The sequence below is a fragment of the Bos grunniens genome, chromosome 28 (genome assembly GCF_055505025.1).
Source record: "Bos grunniens cultivar Pamir isolate PY7600 chromosome 28, Bosgru_T2T1.0, whole genome shotgun sequence".
NCBI lineage: Eukaryota > Metazoa > Chordata > Mammalia > Artiodactyla > Bovidae > Bos > Bos grunniens.
Genome location: NC_141192.1, coordinates 31,904,764 through 31,922,920, shown reverse-complemented (window position 1 = coordinate 31,922,920; position 18,157 = coordinate 31,904,764). Strand labels below are relative to the sequence as shown.

Sequence of the window (18,157 nt, the reverse complement as noted above, 5' to 3'; positions counted from 1 at the left end):
CTTGAGCTCCAGGCAGAGCCATCTGCCAGATTCAGCTGACTTGCCCTGTACTGGGAAGCCCATTAGATTGGGAGCTCAGTGCAAAGAGCAGAGCTCAGAACTGAAAGGAACTTACCTACAGACCTCAGAAACAGAGAGAGAGAGAACTGAAAAGGATTTGCAGGTACCACACCCATGTCTCATGCCCAAAGTTACTGGTAGTCTCCTTTAGTCTTATTACGGCAATCAAACCTGTTAATAAAAGAAAAGAAAACTAAAAGTAAACTCAGTTTAAAGATCAAATTTTCTTTATTCAACGATTCATGAATCAGCAGCATCCCATCTAGTAAATAGAAAGAAGCTCCAAAAATTCTGTAGAAAACATTTGTAAAGCAGCCAAAAGGAGGGACAAGGAAGTCTTCCACAAAAGAAAGGATTATTTCAGGCAAGGTCACCTTCCTGTGAAATCAAGTGGGCCTTAGGAAGCATCACTACGAATAAAGCTAGTGGAGGTGATGGAATTCCAACTGAGCTATTTCAAATCCTAAAAGGTGATGCTGTGAAAGTGCTGCACTCAGTATGCCAGCAAATTGGAAAACTCAGCAGTGGCCACAGGACTGGAAAAGGTCAGTTTTCATTCCAATCCCAAAGAATGTTCAAACTACCACACAATTGCACTCGTCTCACATGCTAGCCAGAGATCCATTGGAGAAGGAATAGGCTACCCACTCCAGTATTGTTGGGCTTCCCTTGTGACTCAGCTGGTAAAGAATCCCCCTGCAATGTGGGAGACCTGGGTTCAATCCCTGGGTTGGGAAGATCCCTAGGAGAAGGGAAAGGCTACCCACTCCAGTATTCTGGCCTAGAGAATATACAGTCCATGGGGTCGCAAAGAGTTTGACATGACTGAACGACTTTTCATTTCTTTCACTTATATTAAGTATAGTTCTCCCTTGCCATAGCACTGTTAAGGATAACACATGTGTTATCTTTACTTTCTTTTTCCATTTATTTTTTCAAATAGGCAGTCTGTTCATGTTTTAAAAATGCAAAACAGTGGAATGCTTCCACATTGAAAAGTTTTGCTCTCATCCATTTCATCCACCCAATTTCCTCTACTGTCTTTTATATTCTTACAGAATAGTGTCTCTAGGCAAATATAACACATGTATTTTTTAAATTAAATTTTTTTATTGAAGCATGGTTGATTTAGAATGTGTTAAATAATAATTCTATTCTTACTTCCTCCATTCCTCAGCAAAATCTGTTTTGCTTTCATGAAAAGAAAAATCTGTTCTACTTTTATAAAGTCTTTGATTAATTATCATTGTTCCCATTTTGTCCAAATCTGCTTTATCTGTATTTTTCTTGACATGGTACTAATATGCCAAATTAACATTATTTGTTATAGGGGGCTTCCCTGGTGGCTCGGATGGTAAAGCATCTGCCCGTAATGTGGGAGACCAGGGTTCAATCCCTGGGTTGGGAAGATCCCCTGGAGAAGGAAATGGCAACCCACTCCAGTATTCTTGCCTGGAAAATCCCATAGACAGAGGACCCTGGTAGGCTACAGTCCAAGGGATTGCAAAGAGTTGGACATAACTGAACGACTTCCCTTTCTTTCTTTCTTTCTTAGAGGAATAATGTTAGGTTAGAGAAATAATTCTGGCTTTAAAACTAGCAGTGATGTGCACTGCATACTCCCTTGCCTTTGCTTACGCTGTTCCCTCTGAGTTGCTGCTGTTCGATGGTGAACCTGCAGATGCCCTTTCAATTCCAGGTCACAAGCCCGTGTGAGGCCTCTGTGAACTTTGGCAAACAAACAAAGCTCTTTGCTCTTCCTGTTGTGTCTAATAGCCTTTACTAAATTCCTCTGAATTCCCCTGGTATAACTAAATAGTGAATGATACAAAAAAAAAAATGTGTGAACAGATCAGCTCTTTGACTAATACTGTTTGTTATTTCTGTTTTACTTGAGCTTAACCTTCAGTTGGAGTTAAGCTTGAGGTACATGTCTAGGGCACTATAAATTCTTATAATTCAGATAACTCCCCCTCGTTTTAAGAAGCACTTTCATGAGGTGTTCTTTCCCTGCACCCTGAACAGATACTAAACATTTATTTATCTGCTGCCTTTATCACAGCAGATCTGTAGCAACATCATGTGTATTGCACACAGATGAAATGGGTTATCTGCATGCTTTCAGACTGACTCAGTTTGTTCAGATTAGGTAAGCATGGGTCAGAGATCGCTCCTTGATGTCTATAAACTAGAAATCTTGTCTGTATTCCTATTCCATATGTACCATATACAGAATGTCATATATACATATTTACTTTGCGTGAATATATATCTTCAAATAGTTTCAACACCATGTTGAGAGTCAGCAAATCTGCGTTCGTATCCCGTCTCTACCATTTACCAGAGGCGGGACCTTGGATAAGGTGCTTCCCCCATGTGAAAAATGGGGACAGTAATACTGCCTACCTCATAGTAGTGCTGTGGGGATTGCATGAGATGATACCTGTAAACGGTGGACATGGTAAACCTAAGTAGTAAACGTGGCCCCTGGCAGAGGTGTGGTACATGTGAGTGTGACAGTGGCATGTGCAATTCCAGACTCTTTCTTTCACAGCAGCACTGACAGGCTCCTCTCAGATCCTGAACTGAGTGCTGCAGAAAGCCCACTGGCTGACAAGAAGGCTCCGGGGAGTGAGCGCGCTGCCGAGAGGGCCGCCCAACAGAACAATGAAAGGGCCCGGCTTGCCCCACGGCCATCATACGTCAACATGCAGGTAATGAGTAAAAAAAAAAAAAAAAAATGCGAGAGTCATCCAAATATAAGCTGTCTAGATTGAGGGAAATGGGGAATTCAGTGAACCTTTAGCAGTAGAGCAGAAATTCCGTTTTCCTTCTGCATGCTCAGTTCAGTTCAGTTTAGTTGCTCAGTTGTGTCCGACTCTTTGCCACCCCATGGACTGCAGCATGCCATGCTTCCCTGTCCATCGTCAACTCCCGGAGTTGACTCAAACTCATGTCCATTGAGTTGGTGAGGCCTACTCAAAATTAAGTTTAAATATATATGCAGTAGTTAGGAATTTGGAAAAGGCAATGGCACCCCACTCCAGTACTCTTGCCTGGAAAATCCCATGGATGGAGGAGCCTGGTAGGCTGCAGTCCATGGGGTCGCTAAGAGTCGGACACGACTGAGCGACTTCACTTTCACTTTTCATTTTCATGCATTGGAGAAGGAAATGGCAACCCACTCCAGTGTTCTTGCCTGGAGAATCCCAGGGACGGGGGAATCTGGTGGGCTGCCGTCTATGGGGTCGCACAGAGTCGGACACAACTGAAGTGACTTAGCAGCAGCAGCAGCAGTTAGGAATTGCTTTTGCTATAAACATTAAAAATGAAATGCAGGATTTAGTTTAAGTGAGGAGAATTCTTTAAAATATTAAAAGTGATCTAACATGGTCTATGTCACTGTGTCTTATGCAAATGACATTTTTCTTCTGTTACTTAAATACTTTAGATAAATATGCGAGCTGCTATTTCTGAGCATTTACTACCTCATGACATAGTCTTAGATAAATAGATATAATATCTTTCTGTCTGTGAAATGGGGAAGATGAATTTGTTTGGTGCTCCTTAGACAGTTATGAAAATAACTAATATGAGGCTTTAGTTTTTTGACAGGAGATACTAAATGTTATTGATGATTATGTTGGTTCACAGATTTTTATGATTACTTTAAACAGTTTCCTCAGCAGGGATTTTCTCTGTATACATTTTCAAACTATTGGTCCAATTACCAAAAAAAAAAAAATAGACTATTGATCATGGAATTCAGAAATCTGATTTTTATATTGATCACAATATGAAAGATAAGGATTCTGTGCTTTTAGAGATGTCTATAAACATTTGGCTTCAGTGTCTGAATTAATGAGTAGACTTACCTACTTCATAGTAAGATATATCATCTCCATCTCCCCACCTCCAAAAGAGAAAAAAACTTCACAAAGTCTTAGAAATAAAATTGTCACAAATATGTCAAAGTAATTAATTCATGAAACTAAATTGTACTTCTGTAATTCCAGTGAAAACTACAGCACAGTCCTGCTTGTCTGCTTATCCTAATCCTTTGCATTTGAACATTTTCATGTTTTTAGATGAATGTTTTTACAAAAGCCATGGCCTTTACAAGGTGAAAAGTTAAAAACAAACATTTATTACATTTTCTCTGGTGGATATATTTTCAGTTATTATACAGTAAAGTTCTCTCATTTAAAGAGTATCAGATTCCTTTATGGTCCCTTTGTGAGTTTCATCCATCTTGTGAGTCTCGTCTTTTCCATCGAGTTTATACCTGTAGTGAACCATTTCATGTTCCTTTCTTTTAAGATGGATGAGAGTATTCCTGGCGATAGAGTTTCAATTTAAATAGATGTTATTTATGCCATTAGTGAAGAGCTGACTTTTAAAATCACTAAGAAATCAATGATAAGAGTTACTGAGCTTTAATAGGGAGAGAGACTGAAGACTTATGTGATTTCTGGAGCTAAAGATGACCTTTGTCTCCTGAGATGACCTTTGTCTCCTGACCATTCTTGGACTTCTGAATCTCCAGCTCTCTTTTCACATTTATCTCACTTTCTAATTTATTTTGTGGTTATTTCTCTTTCTCCTCCCTGCTAAGCCTCCATATGATTTGAGGCTATAGATTATTTTTGATTCATTGTTTTATTCTTCCACAAAGTGTAGCACAGTATCTGTAACCAGAAGGCACTCAATAAATATTTATTGAACAAGTAACTTTAGAATCTCCCCACATCTTGCCTTAGACATTAGTCATTAAAAGTTGATTTTAACTCCCAGAGCCATTTTAGACCTAGGATTTCAAAAACATTATCAAACTGTGTTATCTAAAAGTCTGACCCTCCCAATTTACTGCCGTGTTCCTTCTGGTTGATCAGTCAGCCAGTTTATTTTCATTATTTTGACCCAATCATTTGTGGTGCTTTTTGCTTTTAGAAGTATCCTGTTTCAGACCATAAATTATATGGACACCCTGCATATGATGGTATAGTCCTCCTGGGAGGAAGGGCCAAAGGGCTCTTGTCAATGGATTCTTGACCTATCTTTGAGACATTTTTTTTCCTAACTTACTGAAGTATAGTTGATTTACAATATTGTGTTAGTTTCAGTTGTATAGCAAAGTAGATAAACATATATATGTATATATCTCTGTTCTTAGTTTTTTATTTATAAGAGACATTTAAAAATCAAGCTTAAGTTCCTGAAACACGAGAGTTGAGAACCCTGAGTCAGCATTTGAGATGTAGCTGTATCTGGACTTCACCTGGGTCTGTATATAGACCCATCTGTGTCGTAGTCACATACTCAGTGTGGATGAGAAGAATAAATGGTGCCATCCTAGTCCTGTGCAATACGAGATAAATACGTTTCATTTTTTAACTTAGGTTTATATTTTTATTTAGGTTTAATTTTAATGTTCTACTTGTGTCATTATTAAAGCTAGACATTTGTCATTTATGTCGTTTTAAAAGCATAGATGATGCCAATTAAGTTACATAATTTCATAGGTTGTTGTGACATCATACCATTTTACCCAAATGAAGAGGGGATTTTGAGAAACAAGGGAGGCCAATAATAGATAACCTGAAAGTATTTTGAGAATGCATTGTTTTGAAATTTAGCATAACTGTTATTAAGTTAGCATAGATTGATCCTGGTATGTTAAATATCCATAATAAAGAGGAATTTTTTTCCCTTTGAAGGAAGATTTCTGACTCTTGTCACTGTCATGACTTAAAGTCAGAAGTAGTGTATTATTATAATGAACTGGTTTTGAAAACATGTTTAAGTTTATCAGACTTGCATGGATTACTGTCACATTATGGTGCAGAGCTTAGCGTTTGTCTCAGGCAGGCTCATGGGCTGTAGTCGTGTAATCTTTCTGTGGAGTATTGGTGTGACATTTGGATAAACTGACAATAAAGATATTTTCTGTCTTTTTTAGGCATTTGACTATGAACAGAAGAAGCTATTAGCAACCAAAGGTATATGATACATTATGATCTATACTTTTTTTTCAGTAGACACATAAAAACTTTTTCAGTACTGATATTGAACTGAGAAACTGGACTTTCATAAAAGGAAACTGAGAATGTTTTGATTCAAGTTGCATAAACTTTGTTGAGGTTGAATAGATTAGCATTAGATCAATTAAGAAATAATGTATCATTTTAAAATTTACTGTTAACTTGTATAAAATGTTTTATGAAGACATTTTAAGGTATTTTGTGTTAAGAAATGCATTAAAAATAGCAAGCATTTGTTTTATGTTCTCTTTTCCAAAGCTATGTTAAAGAAACCAGTGGTGACGGAGGTCAGAACACCCACAAACACGTGGAGTGGCCTGGGGTTTTCTAAATCCATGCCTGCTGAAACTATCAAGGAGCTGAGAAGGGCCAACCACGTGTCATATAAGCCCACAATGACGACCACCTTTGAGGTTTGTAGAGTCATGCCCTACTTACTCTTCCCGTTGATTCTCTGAGCAAAAGAGAACCATCTTCTCTCCTCTCCCGTTCTCTGTTTACATAAGGAAAATGTCTTAATGGTGATTTGGTTTAATTTCTAATATTGTAAACGTATTGCTATGAAATAGATACAATCTGATATATTATGATCTTTTGCATGTTTTCTTTCAAAGTTGTTGATCAGCTATGAAGGAAATTCGGATAAATATGTTTTTGTTAGGGGAGAATGTGGGAGAGCAGGGCTGAGATTAAGCAAAGGGCATATGTAATATGCCATATAAAAATGTATAAGGAATCCCTTCATTCCAGGGTATCACTCGTAAGCCCACCAGAAGGAGAAAAGGCAATTATTCAACAAAAACAAGTTTGCAGATCTGAGTTAAAAATTCAGCGTGTTCAGATGTGCCAGGAACACAGCAGGAAGTATCACAAGAAGAGCTCCAAAACATGATGCTTCCCAGATGTTCGCTGCAGGGCTTAGGGGTGAGACGGGGAAGCTGGCATCCTCACCACAGGGAGAGGGACCCAGAGCTCCTTGCTTCTTGGCTGGGCTGTACGTGACTCAGTCAGCAAGGCCTTTTCAGTTGCAGACTGTCAGATTTTGGCTCTAAGTCTTTTGCAAGTACAGGTGGAGTTGGAATGTGTGCGCATGCACACACTCACACACACAACTGCAGAGACTGCACAAACCTAAAAGATGGATGAAAATTATCAATTCAAGAATCACAATGTTCAGTCAGACCACTGGAGGTTCAAAAACAAATACTGGTTAAGCATTTCATAATTGTTAGTCTAATCACTAGCATTTGCAGATTGACCTTCATTTCTCCACCCATTTTCTTTGTAATAAATTAGAATGTTGATGAAAGGCAAATACAAACATGCAATTTTTTCCCCCTTTGTCTCTTTGAGAAAGTGAAAAAGAAAGTACTATTGAAATACTAAAAAGCACAGTCTCCTGCAAATTTCATTGTCAGACTTACAGTAGCAACTTGGCAGGGTATATTTAAAGTCTGAAGTTACTGTTGGCAGCTAGAATGCAGGAATCATTGTGAACAATTTGAGGCCCTAGGAGGTATACACCCCCCTTTCTGCCATTCTAGCTCTGAGAGAAAGTCAGCATCTCATTTCATTGGCAGAGACCTTAAAAACTGCTCTGCTCATTCTTAGGCTTCCACTGATAGACCTGCAGTCGGCTGTTGAGCTCACCCCCACCTTGAGCGGAATGGAGCTTTAGGTGGTTGATTATGCTTCTGTCATTTCAGAGATGAAATAGTTCAGTTTAGAAATGCTAATTCAGTTCTGTTCTCAGAGACCAATAGGATGACAGGTTGAAATGACGATCGTTCTAATAAAGTAGTTGTCAAACGCAGGGGCTGTGGGAACCTGACAGCCACCACCGACACACGTACAGCTCTGATGAGTGACTTCACGCCTCAGAGCCTGTTTTCTCATTGCAGTTATTCTGAGCATGCTGTGGGAGAAGGCACCCGGTGCTTAGAGTGGTGTGCAGGAAGTCTCAGTAATGTTTAGCAACTCCTGTTATTTCCACCAAAGAACTTTACCCCGAGGAAAACCAAGAGCCTGATGAAAGATGTGATTCATATACATATATGAATGCTTATTACTGGAGGTATTTCTGCACATTCAAACTAGATATGCTTTTTATATCTAAAGGAATACTTTAAAGTGTTACATGAACACATAATGTGCTAGTAATAATTACCTTAAATCACATTCATTTATTTCTTTGATGTTTTATATGGTACATTTTCATCCACGAGCTTATTTGATCCCTATAAATTCCGAGCGAGGGAAAGGGTCCCAGATCAGTTAAGTGTCTTACTTGAGGTCATGGCAATAGTTGTTAGAAAAAAGGACTTGAATTCATTTTGCAAAATTTCTTTATCCTCGGGCTTTTCCTAATGGTTTAACTCAGAGGGTACATAGCAAGTTAGTTAGTGTTAGTCAGTCATGTCCGACTCTTTGCAGCGCCATGGATTGCAGCCCACAAGGCTCCTCTGTCCATGGAATTTCCAGGCAAGAATACTGGAGTGGGTTGCCATTTTCTTCTCCAGGGGATCTTCCCGACCCGAGGATTGAACCTGGGTCTCCCACATTGCAGGCAAATTCTTTACCATACAAGGTGATTTATAAACACTCTAGAGCCATGTTAAAAGACATAAGAATCACTTGGTGCACTTAAAAATGCAGATTCTTCCCCAAGCATCTCACTCATCAGGGAAACAGCCAGCAGGAACCAGTAATTTACATTTTCACCAAAAGCCTAGTCTGATTCTGATGCAGGCACCCTCCTGGAAACACTGCTCTGCAGGGACCTACTGTAAAGGGGAATGACTCAGACGTGGTGTCAGAATCTGGAGGGCCTCTGCTCTGGGTCTTGTCCAAGGACGAGTGGACCACTCTCTATGGGCTTGACTTTGCAGGCTCCTGACTCAGTGGCTGAATCCCTCCTGTGGCTTTTCTTGCTTTGGCTCTCTCGGGCCAGCCTGTTCCACCTTACTGCCTAATGTCTAACAGCTCATTCACATTGAAAGGTTGGGGAGAGGATGAAACCAGGGAGATCAGTGCCAGGGCATTCACCAGGTAACCTGCTTTTATTCACGGCCCCTTTAAACGTGGTGATAAGAGAGAGAATCAGGCTTTCTTAGGGAATGATTCTAGATTCTCGCAGTGTGGAGGACTTTCATACAGCCCAAAGCCATCAAAATGAGGTAAAAAGACCCTTACCTGGCATGACCTGATACTCTGAAGCAGCTGCTTTTTGTGAATGCCTGCCCTCCTCTTTATTCCGCTAAAACTCAGAGGGATTGTTAACTGGGCAATTAATGGGTTAGAACATAGAGACAGGGTGGGAATTGAGAAGGACCTGGGGAAGAGTGGAAAGGGCTTAAAATTTTTTAAAAAGATTTACCACATCTCCACTTGTAGCACTATTTTAAAATCAGGGGGTGGTTACAGCCAGAATGGCCATCATCAGAAAATACGCAAACAATAAATGCTGGAGAGAGTGTGGAGAGAAGGGAACACTCTTACACTGTTAATGGGAATATAAATTGGTATAGCCACAATGGAAGTTTCTTAAGAAATTAAAAATAGAGCTACCTTATGACCCTGCAAGGAGATCAAGCCAGTCAATCCTAAAGGAAATCAGTCCTGAATATTCATTGGAAGGACTGTTGCTGAAGCTGAGACTCCAGTACTTGGGCTACCTGATGCGAAGAACTGACTCATTGGAGAAGAGCCTGGTGCTGGGAAAGATTGAGGGCAGGCAGAGAAAGGGATGACAGAGGATGAGATGGTTGGATGGCATCACCGACTCGATGGACACGAGTTTGAGCAAGCTCTGGTAGTTGGTGACGGACAGGGAAGCCTGATGTGCTGCAGTCCGTGGGGTTGCAAAGAGCCGGACACAACTGAGCAACTGAACTGAACTGATTGATGACTCTGCAATCCCACTCCTGGGCATATATTCAGATAAAAACATGATCAAAAAGGATATATGTACCCTGTGTTCACTGCAGCTCTGTTTACAGTAGCCAAGACATGGAAGCAACCTAAATGTCCGTTGACAGAGGAATGGATAAAGAAGATGTGGTACATATATACAAACAATGGACTATTACTCAGCCATCTAAAAGAATGAAATAAGGCCATTTGCAGCAACATGAGGGACCCAGAGATTGTTATACTGAGTGAAGTAAGTCAGAGGAGAAATATCATATGACATCCTTTATATGTGGAATCTAAAAAGAAATGATTCATATGAACTTATAAAACAGCAACAGACTCACAGACTATGAGAACGAGCTTTATGGTTGCCAGGGGGATGGATGGGGGAAGGCATAGTTAGGGAGTTTGGGATTGACATGTACACACTGCTATATTTAAAATGGATAACCAACAAGGTCTGTATAGCACATGGAACTCTGCTCAATGTTATCTGACAGCTTGGGTGGGAGGGGAGTTTGGGGGTCAGTGGATTCATGAAGATGTATGGCTAAGTCCCTTCACTGTTCACCTAAAACTATCACAACATTGTTTGTTAATTGGCTATACACCAGTACAAAATAAAAAGTTAAAAAAATTAGGTGGTAGTTAGAAACACTCTTTTTCCTTATTCTTTTCCAAAGAAAACCAAAAACAAATGGACAAGTAGAATGCTCTAGGGAAGCACGTTTAGCCAATGGGTCCTGACCGGTGTGGGTTACCCAGTGTGCAGGGGATCAAGGCACATGGTTTTCCTGCTCTAGGAAGCTTGCTTTAGGCAAGAAACTGATGCTTTGAACACCCTGGTCACATTACTGAGAAACTAGACTTGAGCGACTGTTTCCAGTTTTAAGGCATTTTTGAGAAATTAGGCTTTTCCAAAGAACTCCTTTAGATAAGAAGCAAGTAGCTTGAGGCTTATTTTTGTTTTCTTCAAGACTCAAAAGTATGACCCTATCCACTTAATGATATACTGGGACAGCAAAGGTCAAACAAAAGGTTGCTTTGACCTGCAGTTTTTCTGACATATCAACAGAACTAAAAAGTTTTGGATTTTCCTTTTCTTTTTGCCTCTTATCTCTTAAAGGCATTAGAAATGGTTGCGTATTCTCTGGAGTAGGTAAAACCTGCATCGGAAGTTAAAAGAAGGTTTTAAATTTACCCCTAAGAGTAATGAGGTGGTCTGACTATTTTAAGCCTTACAAATCTAAATAATCTTGTGATATTTACCAGTTTGTTGTCTTCTAACATATCACAACAAACTGGTAAATATCACAAGATTATTTTTTATTTAATGTTTTTAGAAAACATCATGTTTAGCCAGATCTGAGATACCTGTGTGAATGAAATCAGCTTAGATCTTAGATGAGTGACTTTTTTATACTCAAAAAGAGTTTAGATATAGAAGTTTTAAAATATATAGAAATACTATATAATGGTCTCTTTCCTGGTAATTAACCAGTTTGGAGCATGTTCTTATTTCTCTTGCTACATGGAATTTATCTGGTTGAATTATGTTAATGATGGTTTTAACTGAAAAACCCATTTTTTTGGTGTGAGGAGCCTTCCTTTCCTTAGGCCCCTTCCCAAAAGTCAGCAAAGGGGATCCCATAGATGTACGAAAAGGTAACTGTGAGATCTAGTAATTCTGCAAATATTTATCAATAAGCATTTCCTGTGTTTTAGATGCAGTTCTGGGCATTAGGTACAATGCCTGAATACAGATTCTTGCTTTCATGGATAGAGCTTTCTTTTGGTGGGTAGAGAGAAATATATAAAAAGTTAACCAGAAGGCGTTAAGTAATAAAAGTTCTTGATAGATATGAAACAGAGGCTATTTTATGTTGGGTAGTTTTAGCTGGCTTTAATGAGCAAATGACATTTAAGCTAAGACTTACACGGCAAGAAAGGGCCAACCTTGTGAATATCTAGGGAAATAGTACTAGGCCAAGGAAACAGCTGGCATTATCATATTGGAGTCAGAGCAAACTGGTAAGTTCATGGAGCAGAAGGTGGATAGGGTGGTGGAGCACTGAAGATAAGGTTGGCGAGACAGGCAGAGACTTGATTATGGAGCATTTCAGCCCATGGTTAAGTACTGGGAAGGGATTATTATAGGACTGTATGCCGAGAGAGGCATGGTTTTGTTCTAATTTGCATTTAAAAAAACAACCTACAACCTAGTTGCTTCATGGAAAATGGATTATTGGGGTGGGAGGCAAGAAAGAATCAACATGTCATTAAAGAGGCTGTTAATGACAGTGGTGGAGATTGGTGAAAGTAGGTAGATTTGGGTGTGTTTAGGTACGACATTGGTGAACTGACAAATAGGATATAGTGAGAGGACGAACGAGTGTGGCTCTTAGAAGTCTGGCTTGAGCAACGCGGTGAATGGTCACCACTTACTGAGATGTAGGGATTCTGGGAGAGGAGTGGATTTGAGTGTAGCTGGTGGGGATGGTCGTGAACAATATGGTTTCAAACACTCTTAATTAAAATGTCTGTGAGACAGTAAAATGGAAGTGTCAGATTGGCAACTCTGTGATGCTAAATTTCAGTAGAGAATTCAAACCCAGAGGTAACAATTTCAGTCATGGCTTGTTGCGGTCCTTTAATGGACCAGAACCTGGTGGTCCGGAGTTGACGATAAGAAAGTAAAGGAGAGAAAGAGGCTGATATTCCTTGGTTTACGCAGAAAGCCAATAAAGCCCCTGGTACGGGGCTTGCTCTGTTCATGGAGGCCTCAGGCGCCCTCTCGATGGGGTGAAGGCACAAAGCACCTTCTCGAGAGGGTCTCAGAAGCCCGGGCAGGAAAGTGAACTCAGAGGGCCTCTGCGCTCCAAAGAAATAGCCTGAGAGAGAGAAAGAAAGAAAGAGAAAGAAAGACATGGGGACCAGAGCTCTGATGGGGCAAAGGTGTTTTAATCAACATGGTGTGGGCATATATACTGTAGTTATTCTCAGCAAAGATAAAGATTAAAATTCCAGACTTACAAAACATAGGCAATCCATACTAAAGAGAGAAAGAATTATAAATAATCACTTTTAACATATGGTTCACAAGAAGGAAGAGTGTACTTATCACCGTATAGAAAAACTAACGAAGGAAATGCCTGGATCCCTCAGCCCCGGAGGAGGCTTGCCTCTCCTCTTAATTCCTGAATATTCAGGAATTAATAAGGAACAAAGGATTCCTGACAGATCCAAAACAGCACACAGGAAGCCTCCTGTTAAATGCTTCCTGACAATGGCTGTTGTTAAGCTTTGAGAAAGGTTGTGAGTACTGATTACTTAAGGAGAAAGTGTAGAGAGAGATGATGAGGAATGTGAAGACCAAACCTGACATTTGGAATAGAAAAGAGAGGAAGTTCCTGCAGTCAGGATGCACAGGGCAGATGGGAAGTCTTGAGAGTGGTGTCTGAGTGGTATCATCATGCCCTGAAGAAAGAAGTGTTACAGCAGGGCACTGTCAGCTGTGGGTGTGCTGCCGTGGGACTGAATTGAGTTCAGTGACCTGAATAGTAAAGGATTCTCTTGGAATTACTCAGTAAACATAAAACTTGGGTTATCAGAAAATGTTGACCTTAATACTATAGATATATAGTACAGAGTATGGTACCTGTAATATAGTGATTAAATAAATGAATAAAGAATGAATAAATACAGGTTAGGTGTAAACTTTGAGACCTTTTAAATTACTATTTTTATTTTGATTTGGGACAGTTCATTTTGATTTCCAGGCACTTGTCATTTGCTGGACAGATCATGTACTTATTTGGGTGAGATAACACAGGACCATCCAGATTCCTCTCCACCCTCCATTCTGCGAGCCTGACTCCTCTCAAAGCACCGGCTGTAGCTGCACTACTCCCCTGCTCGTCCTGGTGAGGTGCTAGGCAGAGAGTCTCTACTGTGCCAGATGGAGGGCTTGCCTTGTGGTTCCCCAAAACAGGAATCTTAGCACCTACTCCTCCAAATCTTATAGGAGTGACTCTTTTTACTGGGGCCTCTCAGAACTCCACCAGATGTCCATTTCATTATACGGGACTGGAGTACAAAAGTAAGAAGTCAAGAGATACCTGGAGTAACAGGAAAATTTGGCCTTGGAGTACAAAATAAAGCAGATCAAAGGCTAACAGAGTTTTGCCAAGAGAATGCAATGGTCATAGAAAACACCCTCTTCCAACAACAGCAGAGAAGACTCTACAGGTGGATATCACCAGATGGTCAATACCAAAGTCAGATTGATTATATTCTTTGCAGCCAAAGATGGAGAAGCTCTATACAGTCAGCAAAATCAAGACTGAGAGCTGACTGTGGCTCAGATCATGAACTCCTTATTGCCAAATTCAGACTTAAGTTGAAGAAAGTAGGGAAAACCATTAGACCATTCAGGTATAACCTAAATCAAATCCCTTACGATTATACAGTGGAAGTGACAAATAGATTTAAGGGATTAGATCTGATAGAGTGCCTGATGAACTATGGACAGAGGTTTGTGACATTGTACAGGAGGCAGTGATCAAGAAAAATAAATGTAAAAGGCAAAATGGTTGTCTGAGGAGGCCTTACAAATAGCTGAGAAAAGAAGAGAAGTGAAAGGCAAAGGAGAAAAGGAAAGATATACTCACCTGAATGCAGAGTTCCAAAGAATAGCAAGGAGAGATAAGAAAGCCTTCCTCAGTGATCAGTGCAGAGGAATAGAGGAAAACAGTAGAACGGGAAAGACTAGAGATCTCTTCAAGAAAATCAGAGATACCAAGGGAACACTTCATGCAAAGATGGGCACAATAAAGGCCAGAAATGGTATGGATCTAACAGAAGCAGAAAATTTTAAGAGGTGGCAAGAATATACATAGAGCTGTACAAAAAAGATCTTCATGACCCAGATAATGATGATGATGTGATCACCCACCTAGAGCCAGACAAAGGCAAGTGGGCCTTAGGAAGCAAAACTACGAACAAAGCTAGTGGAGGTGATGGAATTCCAGGTGAGCTAGTGGAGGTGATGGGACAAAGCTAGTGGAGGTGATGGAATTTCAAATCCTAAAAGATGATGCTGTAAAATTGCTGTACTCAATATGCCAGCAAATTTGGAAAACTCGGCAGTGGCCACAGGACTGGAAAAGGTCAGTTTTCATTCCAATCCCAAAGAAAGGCAATGCCAAAGAATGCTCAAACTACCAAAAAAGTGCACTCATCTCACATGCTAGCAAAGTAATGCTCAAAATTCTCCAAGCCAGGCTTCAATAGTATGTGAACCATGAACTTCCAGTTGTTCAAGCTGGATTTAGGAAAGAGGGGAAGCAGAGATCAAATTGCCAACATCCATTGGATCATCGAAAAAGCAAGAGAGTTCCAGAAAAACATCTACTTCAGCTTTATTGATTACACCAAAGCCTTTGCTTGTGTGGATCACAACAAACTGGAAAATTCTTCAAGAGATGGGAATACCAGACCACCTGACCTGCGTCCTTAGAAATCTATATGCAAGTCAAGAAGCAACAATTAGATCTGGACATGGGACAACAGATTGGTTCCAAATAGGGAAAGGAGTACGTCAAGGCTATATATTGTCACCCTGCTTATTTAACTTCTAGGCAGAGTACATCATGCAGAATGCCAGGCTGGATGAAGTACAAGCTGGAGTCAAGATTTCTGGGAGAAATATTAGTAACCTCAGATATACAGATGACACGCCCCTTATGGCAGAAAGGGAAGAAGATCTAAAGAGCCTCTTGATGAAGGTGAAAGAGAAGAGTGAAAAAGTTGGCTTAAAATGCAACATTCAGAAAACTAAGATCATGGCATCTGATCCCATCACTTCATGGCAAATAGATGGGGCAACAATGGAAATAGTGAAAGACTTTATTTTTTTGGGCTCCAAAATCACTGCTGATGGTGAATGCAGCCATGAAATTAAAAGATGCTTGCTCCTTAGAAGAAAAGCCTATGACCAACCTAGACAGCATATTAAAAAGGAGAGATAATTAGTTTGTCGACAAAGGTCCGTCTAGTCAAAGCTATGGTTTTTCCTGTAGTCATGTATGGATGTGAGAGTTGGCCCATAAAGAAAGCTGAGCACCGAAGAATTGATGCTTTTGAACTGTGGTGTTGGAGAAGACTTTTGAGAATCCCTTGGACTGCAAGAAGATCAAACCACTCAATCCTAAAGGAAATCAGCCCTGAATGTCATTGGAAGGACTGATGCTGAAGCTGAAACTCCAGTACTTTGGCCACCTGATGCGAAGAACTGACTCATTTGAAAAGACCCTGATGCTGAGAAAGATTGAAGGCAGGAGGAGAAGGGGACGACAGAGGATGAGCGGTTGGATGGCATCACTGACTTGATAGACATGAGTTTGAGCAAGCTTCAGGTGCTGGTGATGGACAGGGAAGCCTGGTGTGCTACATACAGTCCACGGGGTCGCAAAGAGTCGGATGTGACTGAGTGACTGAGATGAACTCAGAACTCCTCTGCTCACCCTCTTATCAACACCTTCATAATGAAGGAAGAACACTTCACCATGTGCATATGACCAAGTGTCCTTGGTATTCTTGCCTGGAAAATCCCATGAACATAGGAGCCTGGTGGGCCACAGTCCATGGGATCGTGGAGAGTTGGATGTGACTGAGTGACTAACACTTTTGGTAGCTGGAAGAAAAGACTATAAACAGGTCCCACACCCTGTTCTTGAGAATATGCATTTCTGGGTAACTGCCATGGCCAGCAACTGACATAGATGATAGGGGTCTAATGTGGGTTCTTTCTTCCTCCCACTCTGGGAAACTCACCTTATTAAGCATTTTCCCTGTGTGGCTTTGTTTACAGGGTTCATCAATGTCCCTCTCGAGGTCCAACAGTCGTGAGCACCTGGGAAGTGGAAGCGAATCTGACAACTGGAGAGACCGAAATGGAATCGGTCCTGCAAGTCATGGCGAATTTGCAGCTTCCATTGGCAGCCCCAAGCGTAAACAGAACAAATCAAGTGAGCTTTGACTTTTCGTCATGGTTTTAGATGTAATCTGCTTTTAATTTACTTGGTTTAGTGTGATGTTCAAGTATAAACTCTGGGCTTCATGCCCTTAAGAGTTTTGCATTACTCACATGTCACCTCCTCTGAGCAGCCTTCCCTGGTTTTCCCAGGGAAGCAGGCCGTTGGTTCTCCGCGTTCACCGCATTGCGTAAACGCTTGCACTCTCGCATTTGTCTTAGTGAAGTGCAGTTATTTGCATAACTGTCTCTCTGTGTAGAACTGGAGATCCACAAGCCAGGGGCTCTATTCATTCAGTAAACTTTATTGCCCATGCACCAAACATTCTTTAAGGCTGTGCCTTCTTTCTTTAAGTTGAAATATAGTTAGCATATAATATTATGTTTCAGGTATACAATGGAAGTGAGTTTACATTTGCAGGCATTATGAAATGATCACCGTGATAAGTCTAGTAACTCCCGTACAGTTATTACAGTATTACTGACCATACTCCTTATGCTGGATGTTATATTCCTGTTGCTTTTTTATTTTATAACTGGAGGTTTGTACCTCTTAATCCCCTTCATCTGTCTCACCTCCCCAACTCCCTCTGGCAACCGCTCATTTGTTCTCTGTATCTTTGAGTCTGTTTTCACTTTGTTCTGTTTTTTTTAGCTTCCACATATAAGTGAGATCATACAGCACTTGTCTTTCTGTTTTTGACTTATTTCACTTAGCAGTATACCTTCTGGATCCGTCCATGTCATTGCCCATGGCAGAACTTCGTTTTGTGACTAATACATTATTGTATATACGCCTTTTATCCATTCATCTGTTGATGGACACTTAGGTTGCTTTTGTATCTTGACTATTGTAAATAATGCTGTAGTCAACATAGGGGTGCATATATCCTTTTGAATGAGTGTTTTTGTTTTCTTTGGGCAAATACCCAGAAGTGAAATTGCCGGGTATGGCAGTTCTAGTTTTGATTTTTTAAGGAACCTCCATACTGTTTTCCATAGTGTCTGCACCAGTTTACAATTCCAGTTACAGGAGGCTATGCCTTATTTCTGAATTTGTTATTTCTTCCCAAATGTCTAACAGTGTCTGACACTGGGAGGTGCTCGGTAA

The 18,157-nt window shown here is 40.4% G+C and overlaps 1 protein-coding gene and 1 long non-coding RNA gene across 7 annotated transcripts in view; one reads left to right on the top strand and one right to left on the bottom strand.

The window, feature by feature from the left end:
* Window positions 1-18,157, top strand: part of BICC1 (BicC family RNA binding protein 1) — a 349,716-nt gene that overhangs the window by 314,332 nt on the left and 17,227 nt on the right. For 4 of the 6 annotated variants that reach the window (XM_086382458.1, XM_086382456.1, XM_086382453.1 and 1 more), the window contains 4 exons: window positions 2,615-2,774; window positions 6,020-6,059; window positions 6,360-6,514; window positions 16,885-17,041. In XM_086382458.1, coding sequence (XP_086238584.1) covers window positions 2,615-2,774; window positions 6,020-6,059; window positions 6,360-6,514; window positions 16,885-17,041 — 512 coding nt within the window. The remainder of the gene's footprint in view (window positions 1-2,614; window positions 2,775-6,019; window positions 6,060-6,359; window positions 6,515-16,884; window positions 17,042-18,157) is intronic. The other 2 variants (XM_086382457.1, XM_086382455.1) reach the window with 1 other exon arrangement.
* LOC147343092 (uncharacterized) lies at window positions 7,170-16,982 on the bottom strand. Its single transcript, XR_015157052.1, has 2 exons — window positions 16,848-16,982; window positions 7,170-7,232 (listed from the first exon to the last, which is right to left on the bottom strand). It is a non-coding gene; the product is annotated as an uncharacterized LOC147343092 (long non-coding RNA).